Below are 22509 nucleotides of genomic sequence, written 5' to 3' on the forward strand. Positions count from 1 at the left end.
GATGCTGTGTGAGAGGCCAGCGCTCGTCCTCCCACTGCGCAGCCAACAACAGATCTATTGACATGGACTGACTGTACTGGCCCCGCACAACAGCGCTCTGCAATAGAGACCGGGAGGAGCAACTCAGAAATTAAACAACAGCAGTGAAGGGAGTCAGGGATGGAGGGGCTGTGAAGAGGCCAACAGTCTGTCATTGATGGACAGTCTCCATACTGGTTGCACTATACAGGCCGTGTACAAATTGCTCATATTGTTGACATTTTGGAACAAACAAGATTTTTTACAATCATGGGACCAATCCATGTATACTTTTCTTTTGCTTACTGCTACTGCTCGGTTGCTTGTTCACTGCATATTTCCCCGTGGTGGGACAATAAAGGATTATCGTATCTTATCTATAGCACTGGACTGCAATGCATGACTGTATCTTGCAGGGAGCCTTTCGTTTGATTACCTTTAAAAGTCCACCATCGCCCCCTAGTGGCACCCTGACTTCCACTCTCCTTTCGCGTAGGTTCATCTTGAATCCTCTCTCTTTGATTTCAGACCCGCTGAGCATCTGACCGTCCACTGCCATCCTCACGCCCTTGTCCCTGAATGCACCACTAACCAGCATAGACAAAATATGTGGGACTATCCAGAGCACGCCAGCGCCATCTGCTGTTGCTTCACCTAAAGGGTAAGGAGAGAGGGAGGAGAGGACAAAGTCTTCAGTAGAAACACGTAGAGACTCGGTGAAGAATTCATTTTACAGCAGTGATTAACTGGACCAACTCAGAGTGCACGCAACCGTGCCGTCAACAGCTAGGAAGTCATCCTGAAGTTGAAGCAGGATGGTTGCCCTGACAACCTCCACATCCACATCCTCAACCTCGGAGGAACAGAAACTGTCAAATTTAGCATCCATCGAGTGTGTGAACCATAATGTCCTTTCATTTCCCAAATTCTATCATTTGCATCTACCTTGGTGGAGTACGAGTATGGGGACGAGTATGCAGAACGCAGGGTAAGGAGTGAACCCCGCAATGAGATGTAGTGGCCGAGTGCAGACAAATCCATCTGCGACAGGATCCCGGTTCCCTCTGGTGGCTGCTCATCTCCGTGGAACATCACGCCAATATCCCCCCTGTCGGCTCCCTGCTGGGTGAAAAAGAGGCATCTTGATCATCATCTGCCCAGTTGTGGTCCATCTGAGTTGCACCATAGATCAAGTATATAGTGAACCTGCAAAAATTGGAAACGTGCACAGCATTGAGAGGAACCTCTAGTTTATCTGCAGGTGGTGCAGTAAAACTGTTAAATGTTGCACCTACCCTGTGACTCTTGATGGATGCAAGGGGGATGCTGGGAAGCTGGAGGGAAACCTAAGGGGGCAGAGGAAGTGAAGTGTATCTTTACAAATGCTATACAAAAAATATAGAAATATGTGTCTAAACGGCTTAAGCTGGTATGTTTAAGCCTTTTGTTTGAACATATTTTTGACTCCGCTGGTTATGCAGTGGTGTGACATGACATCCTGTTGAATCTTTTGCGGTTTTAACGTCAGTACATATCTACATATAAATTCCCGTGCAATAGTCACCTCCATGTAGTTCTCCTCACAGACTATTTCTCTGGGGCTCCACTGACCCTGAAGAGAGCAGTGGAGCTGCAGGGGATACACCACCGCCGTCCCATCTGCCTGTGTGTTGACAAACCAAAGTCGCAGGTGATAATCGGTGGCTGTCTGCAGATGACACACACACACACACACACAGACACGGACATGATCCTTGTTTAGCAAAAAAGAACAAAAAGAAAGAATACAAAATAACAAAGCACGACCAAATCTACCTGGCTGTAGACATGACAGGCCAGGAAGGAGGCACGAAACACCAGGTCTCCATGGCCACTGAGAAGGATGGTGTAACCACACAGTGTGGTCTCTTGGTCGGACAGTGGGTGAGTTTCATTGTGGTCTGGTGAAGGACGCAATAACCGTTAGCCACTTAGCACAATCCCATTGAAATAGACCTTCTGTATTCATATTTCCTCACCCGCACCTTCAAAGTGGAAACCAAACATGGAGCCGAGGTGGATGGATTTGATCGACAACGAGAAGTGACGCTCGAGACATTTGGCACGGAACATCCCTGCAAATGGCATAATTTCATTGGTTGAATCCAAAACAATTATTTTGAAAATTACTCAGAGGTTAGACACATTCGTATGTAACAATCTTTTGTTGAAAAAAGGATCTTAATCTATAAAACAAAAACATCTGTTAAGACTGTGATTTATGAATTCCTGTATTAATGTAATGTGCTGGTTTCTAACAGGGTGTGATCCTACACTGATTTTCAGGATCTGATTTTTAAAAGAATGTCATATTGTATGAAAATCCATCTTCAAATGTATAAACCAACTCCTCTTTAATTTCTGCACAGAACATGCGCTCACATGTTTGCTTGTTTTTAACTCCGGTGGACTCTATAATGTCTCTGCTCTGTTTTGTATCCAGGCTCCAAAAGAAGATACTTTCCGCATAATTATTTATTTATTTATTTATTTATTTATTTAGATATTTCAACCCTCTCACATAAATCCCTCAAGTGGAAGATAGTGCTTAATTTCCAACACTGATGTAATATCATTCTGCTGAAGTCTCCCAGGTCCTGACTGGTGTTATGAAACTGGCTAGTGTTGGCAAGGCAGTACATGAAATTAAAAGGCTCCTACCTGATGGGACTGAGAGGGGAACACACGGCGAGGAGAGGAGCAACAACACACTAGAACAAACACACTTTATTAGCAGGTGGCTACACGCACAAATATAATTTCTTAAACGCATCGTCGCGTAAAACTTACCAGTAAAAAGTTGAAATTGAGTTCATTTCTCAAACAGGATCTTGATTTCAGCTTTGCTTTTGTTCCGACACGGTTGACATCTATCACATTATCACATTACAAAGACAAACGTATCAGCTTCCAACAGTATTAAAACAAATCTATGAATTTCACATACTTTAGTCAAAACGGTCAACGTGCTTGGTTCAGCACTATTTCTACAAAGTTTGCTCGACAGTTCGGCGCTCTGGATCCAGTAATTGTTTACACATGCGCAGTCACGACTAGCGGAAGCATACTGTTATTGAAAAAGGTATGTATCTATATACAACATGAAATTTTAACCCTAATCCTATTAATAATATGTGGCAATAATGATATATTTCGTGAACCAAAAAAAGTATCGTTTCACGCTTTCACGACAATCTTATGCGTGTTACCAAAGAAGGGAGCGAAGCCTGAAAAGCCACCACTAGACACAGCGCAGCTGAGAACAGCACGTCAATCAAATCAAAGTTGGCGCCCATTTCACTCCACTCCCCTATGCTAAGCTAAGCCGAGCTAGCAGGAACATGTAGAGGGACGATGTAAGTATATAATGTCGCAAGCATGTTAGTGTCAACTCAAATAGTTTTACAGACCTATTTCCGACACATGATTCTGCTATAATACTTAAGTGTTTCAAGTGTTGGCAAAAGTCCGTTAAAATAAACCGAAACCCCTTGGGTATAATTCTGCACAGGTGTGTGTGAGCTGCAGACCCGACGCTGATAGTGGTCCCCTAGGAAACATGACACGCTAACAGACAGAGTACAGATATCCAGCAGCTTTCTTTAGCTTTAACCTCAAACTCAAAATATCCTGACGTCCAAATTAGTATAACTTTAAGATATTACAAAAATCTTTAATTGTCTTTCAAAAAATGTTAAAGTAAACATTCTAGGATTTTTGTTGTTTTTTTTGAAGATTTGCTCCAAGAATGTTTCTAGAGAAAAAAAATGCCTTGCGACCTTTAAACAATTTGTATTCTTTCTAAACACACACTTCTCTTTATCTATAAAGGTTGCAGGGCAGCTTTTCCAATGGGCGGAGGAGACAGACTGTAAACACGTTGACAGGAAGGACTCCAAAACAACAGTGTGATGTGATGCTCCAGTCACTTGGTTTTCTTGACATTCTAAGTTAAGTAATTTTTATTAATTGTAGTTCCACTACATACATTCACTTAATTTCTTAATTTAATGAAATGAAACCTCATTTATTAACATCAGGCCATAGAATCACACTGTTGTGGGAAAAAGATCTACATGTAGGATATTGTTTTTATTTGCATGTTTTAATTTTTAAAGTTTACAATCAGTTTGCAAAATTATTAAAAATCATCTAAATAATCAGCTGTTATAAATGTCATAAGCAATTTTTTTTTTTTTTTTAAATAAACTGCACACATATTTTATATTTTTTCAATAGCTCCAGTTGTCAGAGTTTCAGGGCATTTTGCCTTTTGTATTTACAGTATATGTCATGGATCAAATTTAGATGTGCATATGAATATACAGTAAACTATAAGAAAACGTACTATAGCACAAACTCAGCAGACAGCAGGAGTGGCCCTATAGATATACATGGAAATCAGCAGGGCTAATTACTGCTCTTTGACTGTATGAGACGTTTAATTAACCCTGACAAAGTGCCGACGCAACTTCAGCTGATGCAGCAGCAGGTGTGTGGGTGGCGGAGGTGTTATTCCTGCAGTCAAGCTGTCGTTGGCCTCTCTCCTTCGCCCCAAAAGCAGCATAGGTGGAGGCCTTCAGTCACGATATTCCTCCTCACTGAGGAAAAAAAACTGCTCCTCCGTGTCACGTTGCATCACATTTAAAGGCTGCCTTCACAGGCTCAAAGTCTGATAAAGGTCAAAAAGAAGGGGCATGGCCAGAGGGGAGAAAAGGAGAGCAGAATTCAGGTGGAAAGTGGGAATGATTCACACATAACAGAGTGTCCAACTGGGCTCGAAGAGGCCCTTTCCTGCTTTTTTTGTGTGGTGTTAGTAAGTGTAAAACTATGACCATTATTTCTAATGAGAAAAGAATTACATTAATTGCATTCAATTTCAAATTGTTCTTTATCAATGAGTGACATTCTTAGTTCTTCTGCGTTTAGCTTGCTTTTTTATAAAATGAGACTTTAAGATGCACCTATTGTATTTTATCGCCAAACTCTCAGGAAGTTTTAAAACCTGCATTGGTGGAATTTACATGCAATCTGTAAAAGGCACAAGTATGACACTGCTGGTGTCAGAATGAGTATACAGAATAAGTGCAATTTTGAAAGAACACGTAGAGAACACCTCACTGATGGATTTTGTGACTCCTGTCTGGTGCACAGCCTCAGGATCAGTGCCTGTACACTTGGTAAACTGAGCCACTTACTGGAGGTTGTGACTTTTAAATGTTTAAGCTGTTCAAACGACGGAAACTGTAGAAACAATGACCAAGTTGAACAAATGCTCAAAGCCACTCTGTAATAATCCTCAAGTGGTTGGTTTGCTGCAGGCTGACATTTAGATGTCGCCCTTTGTTCACCCTCCACTGACTCAGAGTTAGCATTATCGTCTTGGACTGCCTTGTCCAAAGAGCCTCATTAACATTTGAGTCAAGTTGTGTCATTAGCACCGCAGCACAGCAGGAAGGCCTCACGTTGTGTTCAGGACACCTGGGAAGCTGCTCTGGCTAATCCCTGCTGTCAGAAATAACCTCTAACATTTGCTTTTATTTAACGTCCTTGTTTAAATTTCAAGGTAATATCATTATTTAAAGTTGAAAAAAATAAACCTAAAATATAAGCCATATTCTGTTTTTGTGTTGCACACCATCAGTGGTGATGATGACCTTATCCCCGTCTAGTGACACCTCCTCATCCCTCCTCCAACCAATCACATCCTCTGCTTGGCTTGAGGATGAGGAGAAACTGAAGATGAAGAAACCACTTTATCAGCTCCACACGTCCCACACAAACGGTTCACCCAAGTGACTGTACGACTGCTTTTTGTTACGTTTTGGACTCTTGCGCCTGTGTTACAATTGAAATCTGGGACTGCGAGTGGCGACTGCGGAGGCTGGAGATGCATCGCTCTCAGGTTCAGATTCTCATGGTGGTGCTGTTTTCCTCTGAGCTGCTGGCGCAGGTCAGCGGCGCTCCACGAAGAGACGGACTGACAGACATTCTACGGAGCTCAGAACTCGCAGACAACAAGGTGAGAAGCGGAGTTGTGAGTTCAACATTTTGAAATGGCAAAAAAAAAGAGGAAAATGTTTGATTCCATGTGATGTTCTTCATTGATAGTTTCCTCTTGCTGCCCTCCGTTAGGATCTCACTAACTTGCTCCTGCTCAAGCTTTTCTCTGAACTGATGGCGTCCGAAGAGGGCCAGATGCTCCCCAGACCTCCAGAGGTGGAGGAGGAGGAGATGGGAGTCAGGGAGGTGATACGGCGACACATTCCCTTCTCCCAAAGAGAGCGCAAGGCAGGCTGCCGCAGCTTCTTCTGGAAGACCTTCACATCATGCTGACACCACATCACAGCGCTTGGAGTGGGAGTTTCATTTGACTTTGACTTGATAAGTGAATTCATGCTTTCTTCTATGTTTAAAATTGATTTTTCTTTGAGAAGACCTGTCAAGAATAAATGTTTCTGGTTTTAAAAAAAAAGTTCACGTTGTTAAAAGCGATCCTTTATTTTGTTCAAAATTTTCCCCTCAACAATTACATTGCCTTCCAGTTTAAGCGAGAACATATCCAACTGTTTTCTTCGTGCTTCAAGGTAAGTAGCCTCAGCTTTAAAAACCCTCACCTCTTGATAAAACTGTGAATTTTGTCTGAACTGATGTCACTATTGCATTTTATAGAATATTTTTTAATCTTTCAATAGTTAAAAATGGCAACGAGACCAATAGACTTGTAGACGTTTTTAATAAACTGCTGATGCATTTGGAGAGAAAGAAAGATTCACACATATGCTCTCCAGTTAAAGTAACTATTATCCATTAGGTCATCCTTAAGCTCAGTGTGAATTCATCAGAGAGGTGCTGCAGTACCGGCGACATTGATCTGCAATTCACAGCATTCCCAAGTGAACACACAGCAACAGCAAATCCGCTATGTAAAAGGGAAGAAATCAAAGCCTACGTGGGAAAAGGGGTGGCGATACGGCGCAGATCCACTATAATGCAGAAATGACAGAGTCAACAAACTCTTTTGGCATGATGGTGATAATAATGAAACGCAAATTCACAGACAAAATAACAGAAACAAAAAGGATCAAGAAACTTAATGGGATCCTCGAGGTAAGGCCCGAAAATTTCCAGCCCTTGGCTACACAACACATAACACAAAATGAAATTAAAAAAAATATCCGGACGGAGAAAACAAATCGGGACATCGTGTGGCTCAAAAGCCTCTGGTGCTGCCCATGCGAGTACAAAGGTGAACAAAAATTACATTAGATCTCAGAAATCACTGAAATTGACAATCATATGAGTTTGCCCTTATCCTCATGGTGCAAATTCCCTAAAAAGAGCTCCCACTTCACGTGATGACATGTTTTCAAGCCCAACATTGAGCTCAACACCCTGTGTACTCCAAACAGAAAAAAAAAGTGTGACTTCATTACACCGTCGTCTTCAATTTAAGAGTCAAGTATCAACCAGCAACGCTCAACCAAGAAACCTCGTGACATTTCAAACATCCTGAAAATATTTGTGTGGATTCAAAAGAAAATTGTGACACTGTAACAATGGAGTTTTGTTCGTTCTGTAAAATGTTTGCACTAGAGATCCACGAGAAGCTCAACTAAAGTTAAACTAAATTGTAAAAATGTTACTACACATTCCCCACGTCTACATTTCTTGTGCTATGAGGCTCTGCTCTAAAGGCTGCAAACCAAAAGCCAGTCTGTCTGTACAGTCACAGTTGTTGCGTTACGTGCTATTAATGCTCGCGTTGAGGCAGTTCTGCACTTTGATTTTAGCGTGTTTTTTTTGTTTTTGTTTTTTTACATCAACATCATAATTAAACATAGAGCTGTCCTGATTATCATTTGTGCCACCCAAAAACAAAAACACGTTTCAGGTTTAAAATCTGCACTCCCCTTCCGTCCCTCTATTGCATTACGAGTACTAATTATGAGCAGTACCAGAGTGAAAAAAATGGCAGGCGGAGCCCAAGCTGCCGGCAGATCAGGCCAGAGAATACTGAACTTAGCATGCTAAAGCAGTTAGCTGTGCAACAACAACAAAAAGGAAAGCTTCATATCATGGGGAAATGTGGAGTGATTGAACTGAAGATGTTTCTCTGCCGCTGTCACTGCCAACAGATGGTACTCTTGCGATGTTCATGTCCACAGTGCAATTCAGTTGGGCCTTCACCTGGCTGTACCGATTGTTGAATGACTCATGTGTAGCGCGCTCTGGGGATCAGCGTGGGCTCTGTTAGCAGTCAGTGGAGATTTTGGCGGACAGGTCCTGGATGCGGCGGGCGCTGCAGCTCTTGCACAGGATGTGTCCGTCCAGCGGGTAGCAGCCTCGACCCTCCCCCTCGGAGGACAGCAGGAGGCCGCATTCCTGCCGAACACAGGCCACAGTCAGCTCAGCTCAGTGCAAACAGACCAGTGCACCAGAGTACAAGCACCGCTGTCACAAAGCATCTCTGTGTTTGCTGCAGATACTCATCTCATGGCACAGTTCAAAGTGGAGATCTGAGTTTGGATCATGTTTTACAGAAAAAGACATTGACTTCATCATCTGCTTATTGCTGCGTTTTATGGGGTAGTACTGTATATAGTATGGAGTAGATTTAGTTTCATAGATGTGAAAGAGTACAGGGGTCTTTTTAGAAATCCGGCAGTTCAGTGCAGATCCAGGGCAGTGTAATAAAAACGTTTTTTGAGCAAACAACTAGCAGCAGTTAGCAGGGTGGTTAAAAAGGAAGCGAGTCAAGCACCGACACGTATTCCTGCTCCTGACTCACCTCACACACGTAACAGCCGACGTGGAAGCTGCGGTCCAGAGCGACGATCCGGACCGTCTCCTCCTGACCCTTCTCAGGCATGATGGGCTCACCGCACACCGAACAGCGGGGGGCGTATTTCCTGTTTGGGATGAAAACCATCATACAATTCCATCCATCCATTTTCAACACTAGCTTTCTCCTGCTCTCAGGGTCATGGGGGTCTTGGAGAGAACCCAGCAGACACAGGGAGAACATGGGGAGAACGCAGCAGCCACAGGGAGAACATGGAGAGAATGCAGCAGACACGGGGAGAACATGGAGAACCCAGCAGACACAGGGAGAAGCCAGCAGACACAGGGAGAACATAGAGAAAACGCAGCAGACACGGGGAGAACATGGAGAGAAGCCAGCAGACACGGGGAGAACATGGAGAGAAGCCAGCAGACACGGGGAGAACATGGAGAGAACGCAGCAGACACGGGGAGAACATGGAGAGAACCCAGCAGACACGGGGAGAACATGGAGAGAACACAGCAGACACGGGGAGAACATGGAGAGAACCCAGCAGACACGGGGAGAACATGGAGAACCCAGCAGACACGGGGAGAACATGGAGAGAACACAGCAGACACGGGGAGAACCCAGCAGACACAGGGAGAACATGGAGAGAACCCAGCAGACACGGGGAGAACATGGAGAGAACACAGCAGACACGGGGAGAACACGGGGAGAAGCCAGCAGGCACAGGGAGAACATGGGGAGAACCCAGCAGACACGGGGAGAACATGGAGAGAACCCAGCAGACACGGGGAGAACATGGAGAGAACGCAGCAGACACGGGGAGAACATGGAGAGAACCCAGCAGACACGGGGAGAACATGGAGAGAACCCAGCAGAACATACAAACTCCACAACCTTCTTGCTTTGAGGCGACAGCGCTAACCACTGCGCCATCGTGTTGCCCCAATCAGACAGTGATTGGAGAAAAACAAAAACACGGCTTCCTGCGGTTACGGTGTGATCCACCGCACAGCCAGGTGGCAGGTCCACAGGTTGAACCACGTACCTGTGGAAGTCGTCTATGCAGTGTATCTGAGAGGTGGCGTCCACGGTGAAGGGCACGCCGTCCAGGCAGCAGTTACACACCACGCAGGTGAAGCAGCGTGGGTGGTAGGCCTTCCCCATGGCCCGCAGGATGCGGTCCAGGATGGGCTTGGAGCACTTGGAACAGCGTTCTAGTGTACTCTTGAGACACGGAGGGTGAGGGTGGAAGAGGAGGATGAGAATGATGGAGGAATACAAAAAAGAAAAGGTAGAAGAATGTGGCCTTGACTTACGATGTAGCAGCTCTCGCAGTAGCTCTTCTTGTCCAGGGCGTAGAAGGGCTGCCCTCGCAGGCGGGCGTGGCAGGTGATGCAGGTGAAACACTCCACGTGGAACACCTGCTCCATGGCGATGCAGCCGCTGCCGTCGCCCACCACGTTGTCGCCGCAGCGAGCGCAGCGGCCTGAAGGACGAGGAGGAGGAGGAAGATTAGAGGAAATTATTAAAAAAAACACAAAACTACAAAGAGTCAAAAGCAAGAATGCAGATTATCAAGTGATGAGGAGACAGTACCAAAGTAGTCCTCTGTAGGGGGGTGGTTCATGTCATACACCAACTTCTTGGTGAGTCGGTCCAACTCCTCCTCAGGCCTGGATGATACTGCCCCCTGCTGAAAGAAAGGAAAAATGACCACATTTCACCCATTTTAGTTGGAGAGAATAGTCTCAGTGTTCCTGCAGTGACAGCTGAGACGCTGGTCTACATCAGGCGTGGGCAAACTACGGCCTTGGGGCCATATGTGGTCTGTTATCTGTTAGTTATAAAATCCGGCTGGCAGAACTTGAAAAAATTATAGTCAGTAAGTCGTGAAACAGCTGTATTTCATCCATTTTCCAGTGTTTTCAGAGTCATTTCAATAAAGAGCTAAATACTATGGGGCTTCAAAGACACGAAGATTTTGTTGCAACTTTGCTTTGGTTCATTTTCAAATGACATTAACGCGACATGATATGTTTTCTACATACCCCTCATACATATTTATGGGCCCCTCGGTCAAATTTCAGAACCCATTGTGGCCCCACCAGTCAAACAGTTTGTCCACCCACTGCTCTACCTTGCTGGACTGGTACGCTGGACTCTGCGCTGGCTGGAGGTTTTCCATCCCTCTCTTGGACAAAGGGCCCGTGTTGACCCTTCCTCCAGAACCCGGGCCGCTCCCCTTGAAGCCTCCTGCCTCCGAGTGCATCTCCTGAGCTTGATGCGAAGGGTACCAACCCTGCAGGCCCGCTTGGGTGTGAGGGGGAGGGCGGGGCACGTGTTGGCGAGGAGGCGGGGGTGTGTAGGCCTGCTCGGCCTGCCTGCCCGTCTGAGAGTAGGTGACGGGCTGCGCCGTCTTGACCTGGACGCTGAACCTGGGCCCGGTGGGGGTGGAGGCTGTGGTGTAGGAGGCGGGGACGGGCTGGGGGTAGGGCTTCGGGGTGGAGGGGGAGTAGTAGTCCTGCTGGTGGGAAGTGGGGTACTGGGCTGACTGGGGCTCGCTGGGGTAGGGTGGCACGGGATGGTACTGCCCCTGGTGGTGGTGGGAGGGGTAGCCCATGGAGGGCCGACCCTGAGCAGAGGCGGAGCTCTGGTGCGTAGGCTTGTAGTGATCCCCTGAGAGGTATTTGTTGTAAGGCACGTTGTCGTACAGCTGTGGGGGAGGGGGGGGTGAAGGGTCACAGTTAAAACACTCCTGAATCGGGGAAATTCTCAACGTGAAAATAAATAATGGAGAAACGAAGCGGCCCTTCATTACCTGCGCGCCAGAGTCCTGCGTGTGGCTGTCCAGGTCAGCGAGCATGCTGGTGAGGGAGTCGATGTCGGCGTCGATTTTGGAGTGATAGCTCACCGGCTTCTCTCCTCCGCGGTGCTGAATGTCGATTGGCACAATGAAAACGTGCACAGGTCAACAATAAACTGCGCGGAGGCGACGCTGCCGCTCACCATCAGTTCGTAGCCGTCCACGTGGGGCCCCCAGCTGCGATCCTCCGACGGACCCCGGGGGGAGGAGAAGTAGTGATCGCCCGACGGCTGGTGATGAACTGGCCCCACTCCAGTTCAAAAGACACATTTAAGATATTATTTTAAGCCCCTTTACAACGTGTTGACTTCGGTCGGTCGGTCGGACGGCAACCTCACCTGCGGGTCCTGCAGCCGCGTACCGATTGGCCATCACTCCCGCTCCTCCGTTCTGGTCGTAGGGGCCATATTTGGGCCGGAAGTCAGACATCCCCTTCTTGTTTGGGTTCCTGTAGCTGGAGGAGCCGGCAGAGTGAGACATCTGTGGGACAACTCGCTCGGGGCTGTCCAGGGTCCTGGGTGGGAGCCAGGTGGGGCCGGACATGGTGGGCTTTCTGAGGGAGGAAGGCAGAACATGAAGCGCCTCATTTTCACTGACAGAACAAAACATCAGCTCTAGCGGACCCAGCTATGTCTCAAGCCTCGGGCCATCATTTGCATGAAGGCGGCCGTGACTGCTGTTTGTATTTTATGTAATAGGTAACCAATAGAAACGGATACACAGACAGAACAATGTACTTCAAGCAGAGGGAAAGGAAGCGGGTCTGGTGGGGGGTTTCCAACGGACCCTCACACCGGCCTGAAGCATGTGCGGCCAGCAGGCAAAACAGACAGACAAACAGGTGTAAAGCAGCACCACAACTGGCCTGCTATCTGCTACAATGGATATTGTCTTCAGGTGTTTACACGCTCCCGTACCACCGACCTTCCAAATGTGGCAGAGAAACAAAACCCAGGCAGGAAATGTTGTGCAACAGCGTTTGTCTATGAACTTGCAAACACCTGGCTTGTAACAATATATTGTGTTTTTCTGTGTGGGATAAATAACAACACAGCAGTCCTTGCAGCTGAGAGGACAAAGGTGCTGACCTGCAGCTGAGAATCAATATAAGCGGCACCCAGTAAGATGTGTGATAGCGAGTCCTAGGAAATGCTCCCAATTTCATTATAAGGATGCAAAAGATAAGTGGCATGACATTAGATAGGCTGCTGAGCTGTGAATAAGCAGCTGGGGTGATTCATTTTCTCATCTCATGTGACTGTCTGAAAAAATGCACAAAGGACAGCGGCTCAAGGGGGAAAAAGTGGATATTGCTATCCAGTACTGGTCATAGAAAATACAACTGGAGACTTCCTTGTAAACTACATGAAAATATGCGCAAAATGTGCCATAGAATTTTACTACTAGTAATCTTTTTTTTATGCTGATATTTTTCAACAGTGTCTTTATTGTTCTGCAGTACTTTGGTAGCACATAGAACCTCTAAAACAGATTACAGCCACTAGTCAGAGTTAATATTGTCCGAGGAGGGAAATTAATATTGGGCTGTGATTGATTGCGAGTGTGCAGTGTGACGTCATAAGTCCCTGGTGGTAAGAGGATTAGAATGATGGATGAAGGGATGATGTAAACAAACTGAATTGTGGATATCTCACTTCATTTTGACTTTGTGCTTGACCCAAATTATTTCACCACTTCCACCAATAGCTTTGATCTGTTCAGTTAATGTGTGGCGTTTTGGTTTGACCGAGGCTCCACAGGGACCAAGTGAGGACATGACGACCAGCAACACTGACAGTCCACCTGGTTTCACCTCGTCTAACCCCAATGAGCGACACACTCTGCGGCTGGCCGACGAGCAGAGTGATCTAATTCGTTTTTAATCACTCTAATGCTTTAAAAGCCAATTGTTTGTATGAATATGGTTTTAAAAGAAGAGTAGACAGCAGCAGCACCACCACCACAGGAAACTAAGTCTAAAATCACTGACAAGCTAGGAAAACGCACCTTCTGACATGGGTTTTTGGAATTGAGAATAACGGTTCTTGAATTTTGAGAAGATCGTCCAGAGAGAACGATGGTCAAGACCGGAACATGACATAATACGTTACACACGTTCGGAAATTCTTTTATTTTGAAGCTGCAGGAAGCTGAGGATCGCTATAGGTGCATTTGAAACAGTAGAAAACGGGAATTTGAACAAAACAGGACTAACGGCAATGTCAATTTCTCCCTAAAATAAGGAAGTGGAATGATAGAACTTCCGCTAATAGAACGCAATACAACAGTAAATAGCAGACGTCATCACTTTCTTACCTTTTCGCAGCGCCTTCACAGAGACTCTTGTCTTCTCTCCACTTCCATCTAGAAATGAATAATCATACTTGGTAAAGAGAAAAGACTGCACTGCACGCACGCAGCTGCACTGTCCATGATTGTGACCGACACACAACAACACAACAACACACTGTAACGTCTCTAACCAATGAATAGGCGCTCCCCGTTCACTCATCATTCTACACAATCTGCTGGTCTGTCGTCACGTCAGTCTGAACCACATCGATAAGGTCACAATAAAAGGTTAGAGCAGTGGCTAATAGAAGATTGTCTGCGTCATGATGGGGAGATTGTGTACTAGTATCTGGCGTGTTTAGAACTCGAGCAAAGCTCGTGCTCAGCCTGCAGGCTAACTCCAGCACCGAGGAGGAAACAATGTAACAACGACCGACAACTACCGCCCGAAATAAACCTGCGAAACTCCAGCTACATCTCCAGACAAATGTTCCGAGGTCAGTGGAGACCACTTTCCTTTAACATCGATGTGGTTCACCTACTTTGTGATGGATCCCGAGGCCTTTAGCAACAGCAGTAGCGGCGGCAGCAGCAGCAGCAACAGCAGTTCTGCTCCGCATTCCCCATATGTGACGTAGGCGCGCTGCGCGTACGTGTGCGTGGAGAGCGAGCTGTGTGGTCTGCGCTGTGCTTTATTTATTTCCCCTAAAAACTACGACATTCATTATTGATGATTATTTATTCATAAATTGCAGAATTTTCATTTTAGTCCCTAAACTAAAAAGTCCAAATTAGTTTTTGGAAAAGAAAGCATAAAACATAACATATAACATTGTGGAATTATTATAACCTCACCCCTCTCAAGGGGAGAGGTAAGAAGTATACCAGAAGAAAGAAATGTGCAAAAGATAGCAGTTAGCAGCAACCAAGGTGCGGTGACCTGCGAGAAAATGAAAGCTGCTGCTGTGTGTATTAATAACAATAGAAGCACTATGATGAGATCATGATTGAAGTCTTGCATATTTTACATATTTCAACTTTCTATTTTTATGTAAAATATTTAATGCGAGTCAATTGCATTGAGTCTGACAAACCCTGAAAGATAAAATGTGAAAAATGTGAAAATGTATTGAAAGTTTGTCAAAGTGATTTTAGTATAATTCATTGATAGAATGTTTAAAGACTTCTTGAATAATGTGTCGATATCCAGAGCAACAAAGATGACCACGGTGAAGCTTCAAGGAATGAAATTAAAATGGTTACACCAACCTGCAATATAAGCACATATTTATTGTATGTAAGGCTAAATCCATTTTTTTTATATGCAAAGGTAAACAGTTATTTTTATTATACTACGTTTTTTTTGTTGTTTTTTTTTTAACATTTGAGCAAAATTGACATTTAAAAGATGAATTCTGTTCAGATCACATAAGCAGAAGCAGCTTGTTGGTGCCAACATACAACGTAAATGTACATTGAAATGTACATTGTGACTTCACTAGACAACACTGTGCTCTTGATGATTTCCGGCAGTCGTTGACACAAATGTCAACTCTCGATTTATGTTGTTGTTGCTGCTGAGATCTGGGTCAACTGTCTGTGTCCCACTTACCCCCCACCCCGATCCTGGTGGCACCCCTGACCCAGCGTCATGTCAGAGGCCCCTACACATTCCTCAAGGAACATCTTCACAAGCAGCTTTCATAACTTTTCTTTCTCTTTTTCTTTTTTTGTTTTGGCCTGCCTTGAAACAAAAATCCCTGGGATATCCCCACATCCTCCTCCTCGTCCGTCCTCCTCCTTCCTCCTCCTCCTGCTCCTCCCTCTCATCGCTTCTCCACTATTTGCCCTTATATGTCCACAGTGCTTTGCATTGACAGGAAGAGGCAGTTTTACAGCACGACTCGCCAACAATTCAGATTTGAAGTCAAAGCGGGGCATCAGTCTGCTCTCCACGAATCACATCATTCTGTCCCAGCAATTAGCAAACGTTCTGCAACATTAAAAACAAGGGAATTGTTGGATTGTTCATTGCATACAAGAGGCCAAACAGCGCAATTGATTTATCAACTGGCTCCAAGTGGTGCCACTGATTTGCTGCAGCGGCCAGGAAGTGGTCCTGATCATTGCCAACGGGATGGACTCAATGGCTTCCGCCCATTGCTGATGTTGTTTAGTAATGTTCTCACTTTTCCTCAGCCGCCCCCTCCCCTCATCCGTTCCTCTCACAATGCCTGGAAGTAGCCCAGAGCCACATCTCCCTCTGTTTTCCTACTCTTTGCTTTCCTTTTGTTTTCCCTCTGTCTCTCTCTCTGTTTCTCTCTCTGTTTCTGTTCTCTCTCTCTCTCTCTCTCTCTAGCTCTCTCTCTCTCTTTCTCTCTCTCTTTTTTTTATTTACAAATAAGCTCTTCATTGATCAAATTAAATGAAAACCCAAGGGTACAAGCTCTGCAAATATTATACTTGACACTATACTATACTATACTTGATACTATATGACAAATTTTACTTAGTTTTTCACTGTTAGCGATATGATTTGGAGTCTAATGTCTGAAGCTCGATATTATATATCAAGATCACAAACTGATTTTCAGGTTTTTCCCACACTAGTGGCTGGCGGGGTTTTCAGAGAGGTAACCATGCACTTTTGTGACATCACAAAGGGATCATTTTCATGATTATTTGTTTTAGCAGACACTTTTAGAAAAGTGGACAGTGAAAAAGAAAGAAAGGAGTTGAATTAAGAATTTTTTTTTTCTTAGAAGTCATTCCTAAAACATACTTTGCACAACATGGGACCTTTAATGTTTCTGATGTTCTGTGTTGCAGCTCCAATGGTTTCATCAGCTTCTCTAGTTGAAGATGACCTCTTATGTCATCCCACAACTGGTGCTAGAAGTACCTATCTTGACAATTTCTCCACTTTTCATGTGTAAAACACTTTGATGTGAGGGGGTAGTGAGTTGTGATGAGCTTTTACACCGACTGTCACGGAGCTCAGTCGCACACCTCTGTCAACCCGATGCCGCCGCTCAACATGAGGTAACTTTCCGCCTGTTTTCATTGTTGGCGACCTCTGTGTACCCCCTTCACCCTCCAACACACACGCGCACACACACACACACACACACACACACACACACACCCTCCATCTCCAACTCTCCTCCTCCCCCTGTTCACTGTATTATTGACGGATGTCCTGGCCCAGCCAGGCGTTTTTCTATCCAGGCCTCAGTGCAGCTTTGCAGGATGCATTTTAAAGCGTGTGTGTTTAGTTCCTGTACATCTGTTGGCTGCATTTCTCTCAGTCAGGGAGGGGTGGAGGTTGTTTTTCACCAGCAGGAGAAGGTGTCTCCCATCTAACGCCAGCAGTTTTTTTGGCTGGGCTTCCTTCCTGTTAGAGGTCCTCATTACTTGGGCTAGGAGTTCAGAAAGTTCCGGAGATGGATGCGAGGACTTTTTAAGCTAAACTAGTGAACTCGCCTGTGACTCACTTTTCCTCTGAATGCAACTGGGTCTTGACAGAGGGCGACAGTTTACTCATCAACCAGTGGTGCTGCAATGTCAGGATGTTTTTGTTTTTCAGAACCTAGTTTTTTCTGAACCTGGAAAAATGATCAACGAATTAGATCATTTTAATCTAGATTGTATCACAATATTTTTTGGGTTTTGTGGTTGACCGTAAAAAAGCTTTCCACTTATATTGAAGATTGTTAATTATGGAATACTAGTACAGCATCTGTTTGCCCCAATTGTTGTCCATTTTCAGAATAAACAATTATCAATCAATGTTTTGTAACTTGAATGATACCTTAATAATAATCTCAACTCCTTTGATAAGATGTCAATAACAAGGACACGTCTTGTTTGCTCAACAATGAGCTGCTTCCTGTCAGACGGTTTCCTCCGGCCTGGACGGGGGTTGAACACGTCGGAAGGCGTTGGTGGGGAGAGACCCGTGTTGTCCACTTCACCCCTGGATAGCCAGGCACGTAGCGGGCCTCCCTCAGGGGTCCTTATATACGTTTGTTCAACACGACAAGAGAACACATGAAGCCTTCCTGCCATTACTCTGCTCAGAACTGCAGGGGTTTAGAAAAACTAATAAGCCACTAAAAATACTTGGAGCCTGGGACGTGGGCCAGGGCTTTTCCTGCGCTGCATCTAGTTGTGCGCGTGGCCCACTGAGGAAAGAGGAAACCAGCGGCCCTGCTTGTATGGGGGCTTCCTGCGTGATGTTATAAAGAGCTCCTCTCCCGTCTCGCCCCTCACAGTGCTGCTCAGAGCCAGTGGAGGCTGTCGGTGAGGACCAGCTTCACGCCTCTGACTGAACATCAAGCCACGGGGGTTTGACGTCGGCGACGACATCAGCTCTCGTCCCTGCTGGTCGGGGTAAGTTTGAAAATATTATCAATGCAAAAGATGCATTTTACTTGAAGATAAGGGTTTAAAGTTTCTTTTGAAACTCTGTGAATAACTTAAAACTGATCATCAAGAGGTTCTCTTGCCTTCTACCTCCGTAGGTACGAGTAGGGAGCTGGTCTCACCTAACACGTGTCTGGGACACCCCAGAATATTTATTCTGTCCTTTACACAAAGGTAGGTCATTGTAACTCATTCTTCTTCTTTTTGTTTAACTAACTGATTGTGGTTGGTTTATATATATATTTATTTTCTCTGCCTGTAGACTGAGCACAATGAACATGATGGGAGGCTCCACGGTGGCCAGTGCACAGGAGCCGCGGGCCGACGGCTACGTGAAGGAGTTCACCCGCCACGCCAGCGACGTGCTGCTCAACCTGAATGAGCTCCGCCACCGCAACATTCTGACCGATGCCACCCTGGTGGTTGGCAGTGTTCACCTGCGGGCACACTGTGCTGTGCTCGTGGCCTGCAGGTAGGAGCCAACACACAAACATGACAAACGCAAAAAAAATCTAAACCTACTTTTGATTAAAAACCAAAGTCTGATCACATTTGAACAACTTTTTCTCCCCGTCGCCTTGCAGTGGCTTCTTCTACTCGCTGTATTCCCACCGGTTCTTGCTTCACAAGCGCAGCAGCAGCTCCAGCGGGGAGCAGCAGCAGCAGCAACTCATGACCATCTCCCTCCCCGACTCCTTGGATCCCTCCAGCATCTCTCTGCTGCTGGACTTCATGTACACCTCCCGCCTTCCCTTGACCCTGAGCATGGTGCCGGGGGTGCTCAGCGCTGCCACCTACCTGCAGATGGACCATGTGGCTGATACGTGCCGGGAGTTCATGCAGTTGCACCGGTAAGGATTTGCCTACTGTTATGATGACTGTGCACATTTATGTGACTGAGTGATGGAACCTGGCTGTAATGCATGTTTTCAAGCCTGAACTTTTATTGTTTTATTTTTCATAGGGACAGTTTGAGTGTGAGACAGCCTCAGCTGGAGCTGGATTCCACCCTGTCTGTAGCTCCTGTCGCCCCCAAAGGAGGCGATGTGCCTCATCCTGGACCACAGAGATTCCTCGCAGCAGAGGTTGCAGCAAGGTCGGCATTATGGAGCAAATTGAAATCAGTCGTTGAACCAAATATGGTCAAAGGGTTCTCACCTTTCCTTCTTGCTGCTCCTGTGGTGTGCATGCCATTGTATGCAGTCACTTTTGGCTCATTATAGCACTTCCTCTGTTTTTCCTGCAGGGGCCCTGCGGATGTGGGGAGCGCTCTCAATCCAGGGGCTTCCCCGACCTGCCAGCAGGGCTTGAAGGTGCTGAAAGGAGAGCCTGAGTCACCACAAACAGCCACACCAATGCCATCTCCAGACAGCCCCGCCCGCTCCAGCTGCCAACCCAACTCTCCTGCAGAGTCCAACACTTGCAACAAAAACCTTGTGGTGAGATTTGATTTCAACAAAGACAAACTGCGACGGCTCTATTATCCCTCTACTGAGTTTTGGCTAAACTGGTGTTTCTTCATTTCCTCAGAGTGACATCAAAGCTCTACCAGACCCAAAGGCTTGCAACTGGAAAAAGTACAAATACATCGTCCTCAACCCTCTCTGCGCTGCTGCCTCCATGAAGGAGGAGCAGCTTGAGGAGGTGCCCCGCCACACGTCACCTGCCCCCGCAGACAGAATGATGTATACGCCCACCACACCCACAGAGGCGTGGTCTGGAGAAGTGCCTGGTCAGATTGATAGGTAACTTTCATGAACACACTGATTCCATCATGAATTGTAACAATAGAAGGGCAAATTTCTAATCACTGACTGGTCCTAATTAGACAGGGGCAGGACTCCTGCTACGAGGGTTCTGGCCGAGCCCCTCCCCTGGGGCCACACCCCTCTGTGCTTCACCCAACAGTGCCCTCCACCCACAAGGAGGGAATAGGTCAGACCAATGTCTTTCACACTGCCACAATTTAAAATGGTTGCATTTTAAACCACCTTACATTTTCGTTATAAATGTCATTAAATGTCACCATTTCTTCACCCATCCAGAAGCTTCACATCACAACCAACGTGCAATTAAGCATGAAAACTACTACATGCCCTTCTGCTACTCCGGCAACCTCCAGGGAACCAAAACCTGTGGCTCAGGTAGAGAAAATGAAAGCTGCCTTTTCCATTGTTTCAATCTCATTTTATGTGTTTCCAAACGTTGTTGAATGATCCGTTGGCAGGCGACAAGCCGTACCGCTGCAACGTGTGCGGCGCTCAGTTCAACCGGCCGGCCAACCTGAAGACTCACTCCCGCATTCACTCCGGGGAGAAGCCATACCGCTGCGACACCTGTGGCGCTCGCTTTGTTCAGGTGAGACTTTTTGATCTCATCTAACCTTGTGGCTCTTGAAGATATTGGCTCTTGAAGATACTGGACAGGCAGATTTCTAGTGATTTAAATGAGCTACATTAGAGGAGTTGCCAGTTAGAATAAAGAGCTGAAGTGTTTAAGAGGGAGGTTGGCGCAATGCGATTCCACACTTGGTCTGGTCCAAATATCAACCTTCTCTAATCATGTGTCATGTTCTTGCAATGGGTTTGTCCTTTGGTCAGGTTGCTCACCTGAGGGCCCATGTTCTGATCCACACTGGAGAGAAGCCGTATCCCTGCCACACCTGCGGCACCCGCTTCCGCCACTTGCAGACCCTGAAGAGCCACCTGCGCATTCACACCGGAGAGAAGCCCTACACCGTGAGTAGTGCGGAGCACAGCGTGACCTCCTCACACCTTCCACCAGCTGTCCTCTGTGTGTCGAATTCTGAACTCACCGCGCGCTCTCGTTTGTTCAGTGTGACAAGTGTGACGTCCACTTCCGCCACAAGAGTCAACTGCGTCTCCATCTGCGGCAGAAACACGGCGCCGTCACCAACACCAAGGTCCGCTACAAGCTCCTGACTGAGCCCTACCAGCCAGTCCTGCAGGCCTGCTGAGGAGCTCCCACCTCAGCCACCAGAGGCCAGGACAAAAGTCACATCTGGTCGAAAATGGCAAAGTTTGGAAAATGACAGATTTAATTTGTAGTTTAATGGTATCAGCTTTGACAAAACAAAATGTTTGATGAGTTTTGGGATTTGCAGCTAAAACATAAGGATTGTTTGAATCTATGACTGTAATGAGGAGATGAATTTTTTGAAATGGAAGTTTGAAAAAGGTCTGTGAAAGTATTGGAAGAAGGCAAGAGAAGATGGAAAAGACATGAGTTTTAGATAGATTTTGGCAGGTATGTGAGAGAAAGGAATTTAAGCATGTGTAAGGTGGAAAAAAATGTTGTTCTCTTTTTTTATTTTAAGTAAATGTTGTAAAGGCCTGGGGCCTGTATTTAATTTGGAAATAAAATTCAGTAATATTTGTTATTCTAGTCCAAGCAGGCAAAGGACTTAGTTGGTTTAGTATTAGGAAAAGAAGACAGAATGCATAAGAATGATTTTAAAATATATAATGACGGGGTAATAATATTACAGTCATGTGTAAGTTAATTTGCTGGACAAAGATGTTTTGTACAAATTAAATTAAATCATTTTATAGCAATTGGATATCTGGTGCTGTGATGTGAATTTATTGATTTGTTCAGAAATGTACTACAATTTTTATAAAATTGGTTAATTTCGGGGGGGGGGGGGGGGGGATTTCCATGAAAATACAAATGAATGAACTCTTGCGCCTGACTAAAACCCGACTTTCTCCATCCAATTTCCCTCCTCTCCTTTTCTCCTGCTTGTCTGGACTTCCTTCCGTCCATTAACGCACTTTAATAAACCCACAAATCAAACATTTTGCCGCCATTTTCCAGAAAGCGTTTGGCACTTGAGTGGAAACAATGAAGTGGAGGGCACCTGTTTCCTCTTGGTTCCACTACTGCCAACTGACAACACGTGTGGGACTTGCTGGGGCTTCCTGGAGGTAGGTGAGGAGCTGGTGTGGTGAGAGGCTGCAGACTCCGGCTGAACTCTCTCACCCTCTGTCACCCCCGTCTTCCTGCTCCTTGATGAGTGGTGGCTGCCTGGCCAGCGCTCATTGTCTCACACAGAAGA

General features: G+C 45.8%; 3 protein-coding genes across 4 annotated transcripts; 2 read left to right on the forward strand and 1 right to left on the reverse strand.

Moving 5' to 3' along the window:
* Positions 1-4268: 4268 nt before the first annotated feature.
* sst5 (somatostatin 5) lies at positions 4269-6415 on the forward strand. Its single transcript, XM_076050556.1, has 2 exons — positions 4269-6079; positions 6193-6415. Exons 1-2 carry the CDS (start codon positions 5948-5950, stop codon positions 6391-6393), a joined length of 333 nt encoding a protein of 110 aa, XP_075906671.1. The 5' UTR covers positions 4269-5947; the 3' UTR covers positions 6394-6415.
* Positions 6416-6774: 359 nt separating this feature from the next.
* On the reverse strand, positions 6775-14686 carry trip6 (thyroid hormone receptor interactor 6). 2 transcript variants are annotated; one of them, XM_076050555.1, is made up of 11 exons: positions 14549-14686; positions 14031-14078; positions 12053-12267; positions 11858-11964; positions 11670-11783; positions 10989-11564; positions 10448-10541; positions 10168-10337; positions 9897-10075; positions 8849-8969; positions 6775-8442 (listed from the first exon to the last, which is right to left on the reverse strand). In XM_076050555.1, the coding sequence occupies exons 3-11, from the start codon at positions 12255-12257 to the stop codon at positions 8311-8313; spliced, it is 1698 nt and encodes a 565-aa protein (XP_075906670.1). In that variant the 5' UTR covers positions 12258-12267; positions 14031-14078; positions 14549-14686; the 3' UTR covers positions 6775-8310. The 2 variants fall into 2 exon arrangements, with proteins under 2 accessions (XP_075906670.1, XP_075906669.1); XM_076050554.1 differs by having other exon boundaries at positions 10448-10544.
* A 3558-nt stretch (positions 14687-18244) lies between these two features.
* On the forward strand, positions 18245-22011 carry bcl6b (BCL6B transcription repressor). Its single transcript, XM_076050612.1, has 12 exons — positions 18245-18398; positions 18530-18605; positions 18694-18903; positions 19016-19282; positions 19396-19527; positions 19678-19870; positions 19962-20176; positions 20260-20366; positions 20477-20575; positions 20659-20789; positions 21032-21169; positions 21268-22011. The coding sequence occupies exons 3-12, from the start codon at positions 18704-18706 to the stop codon at positions 21406-21408; spliced, it is 1623 nt and encodes a 540-aa protein (XP_075906727.1). The 5' UTR covers positions 18245-18398; positions 18530-18605; positions 18694-18703; the 3' UTR covers positions 21409-22011.
* Positions 22012-22509: the final 498 nt, after the last annotated feature.

Source organism: Nelusetta ayraudi, unplaced genomic scaffold (genome assembly GCF_046127955.1).
Source record: "Nelusetta ayraudi isolate G7.1 ecotype Tasmania unplaced genomic scaffold, CSIRO-AGI_Nayr_v1 ptg000128l, whole genome shotgun sequence".
Classification (NCBI taxonomy): Eukaryota; Metazoa; Chordata; class Actinopteri; order Tetraodontiformes; family Monacanthidae; genus Nelusetta; species Nelusetta ayraudi.

Excerpts from the sequence above, each read along its gene's own strand:
- sst5 (XM_076050556.1), top strand. The coding sequence starts at position 5,948 with ATGCATCGCTCTCAGGTTCAGATTCTCATGGTGGTGCTGTTTTCCTCT. Across the intron at positions 6,080-6,192 it reads CAGAACTCGCAGACAACAAG|GATCTCACTAACTTGCTCCT; the intron begins GTGAGAAGCGGA and ends GCCCTCCGTTAG.
- trip6 (XM_076050554.1), bottom strand. The coding sequence starts at position 12,257 with ATGTCCGGCCCCACCTGGCTCCCACCCAGGACCCTGGACAGCCCCGAG. Across the intron at positions 11,784-11,857 it reads TGGACGGCTACGAACTGATG|CACCGCGGAGGAGAGAAGCC; the intron begins GTGAGCGGCAGC and ends ATCGACATTCAG. Across the intron at positions 10,338-10,447 it reads CCCTACAGAGGACTACTTTG|GCCGCTGCGCTCGCTGCGGC; the intron begins GTACTGTCTCCT and ends CTCGTCCTTCAG.
- bcl6b (XM_076050612.1), top strand. The coding sequence starts at position 18,704 with ATGAACATGATGGGAGGCTCCACGGTGGCCAGTGCACAGGAGCCGCGG. Across the intron at positions 19,283-19,395 it reads GAGTTCATGCAGTTGCACCG|GGACAGTTTGAGTGTGAGAC; the intron begins GTAAGGATTTGC and ends TATTTTTCATAG. Across the intron at positions 20,576-20,658 it reads AACCAAAACCTGTGGCTCAG|GCGACAAGCCGTACCGCTGC; the intron begins GTAGAGAAAATG and ends ATCCGTTGGCAG.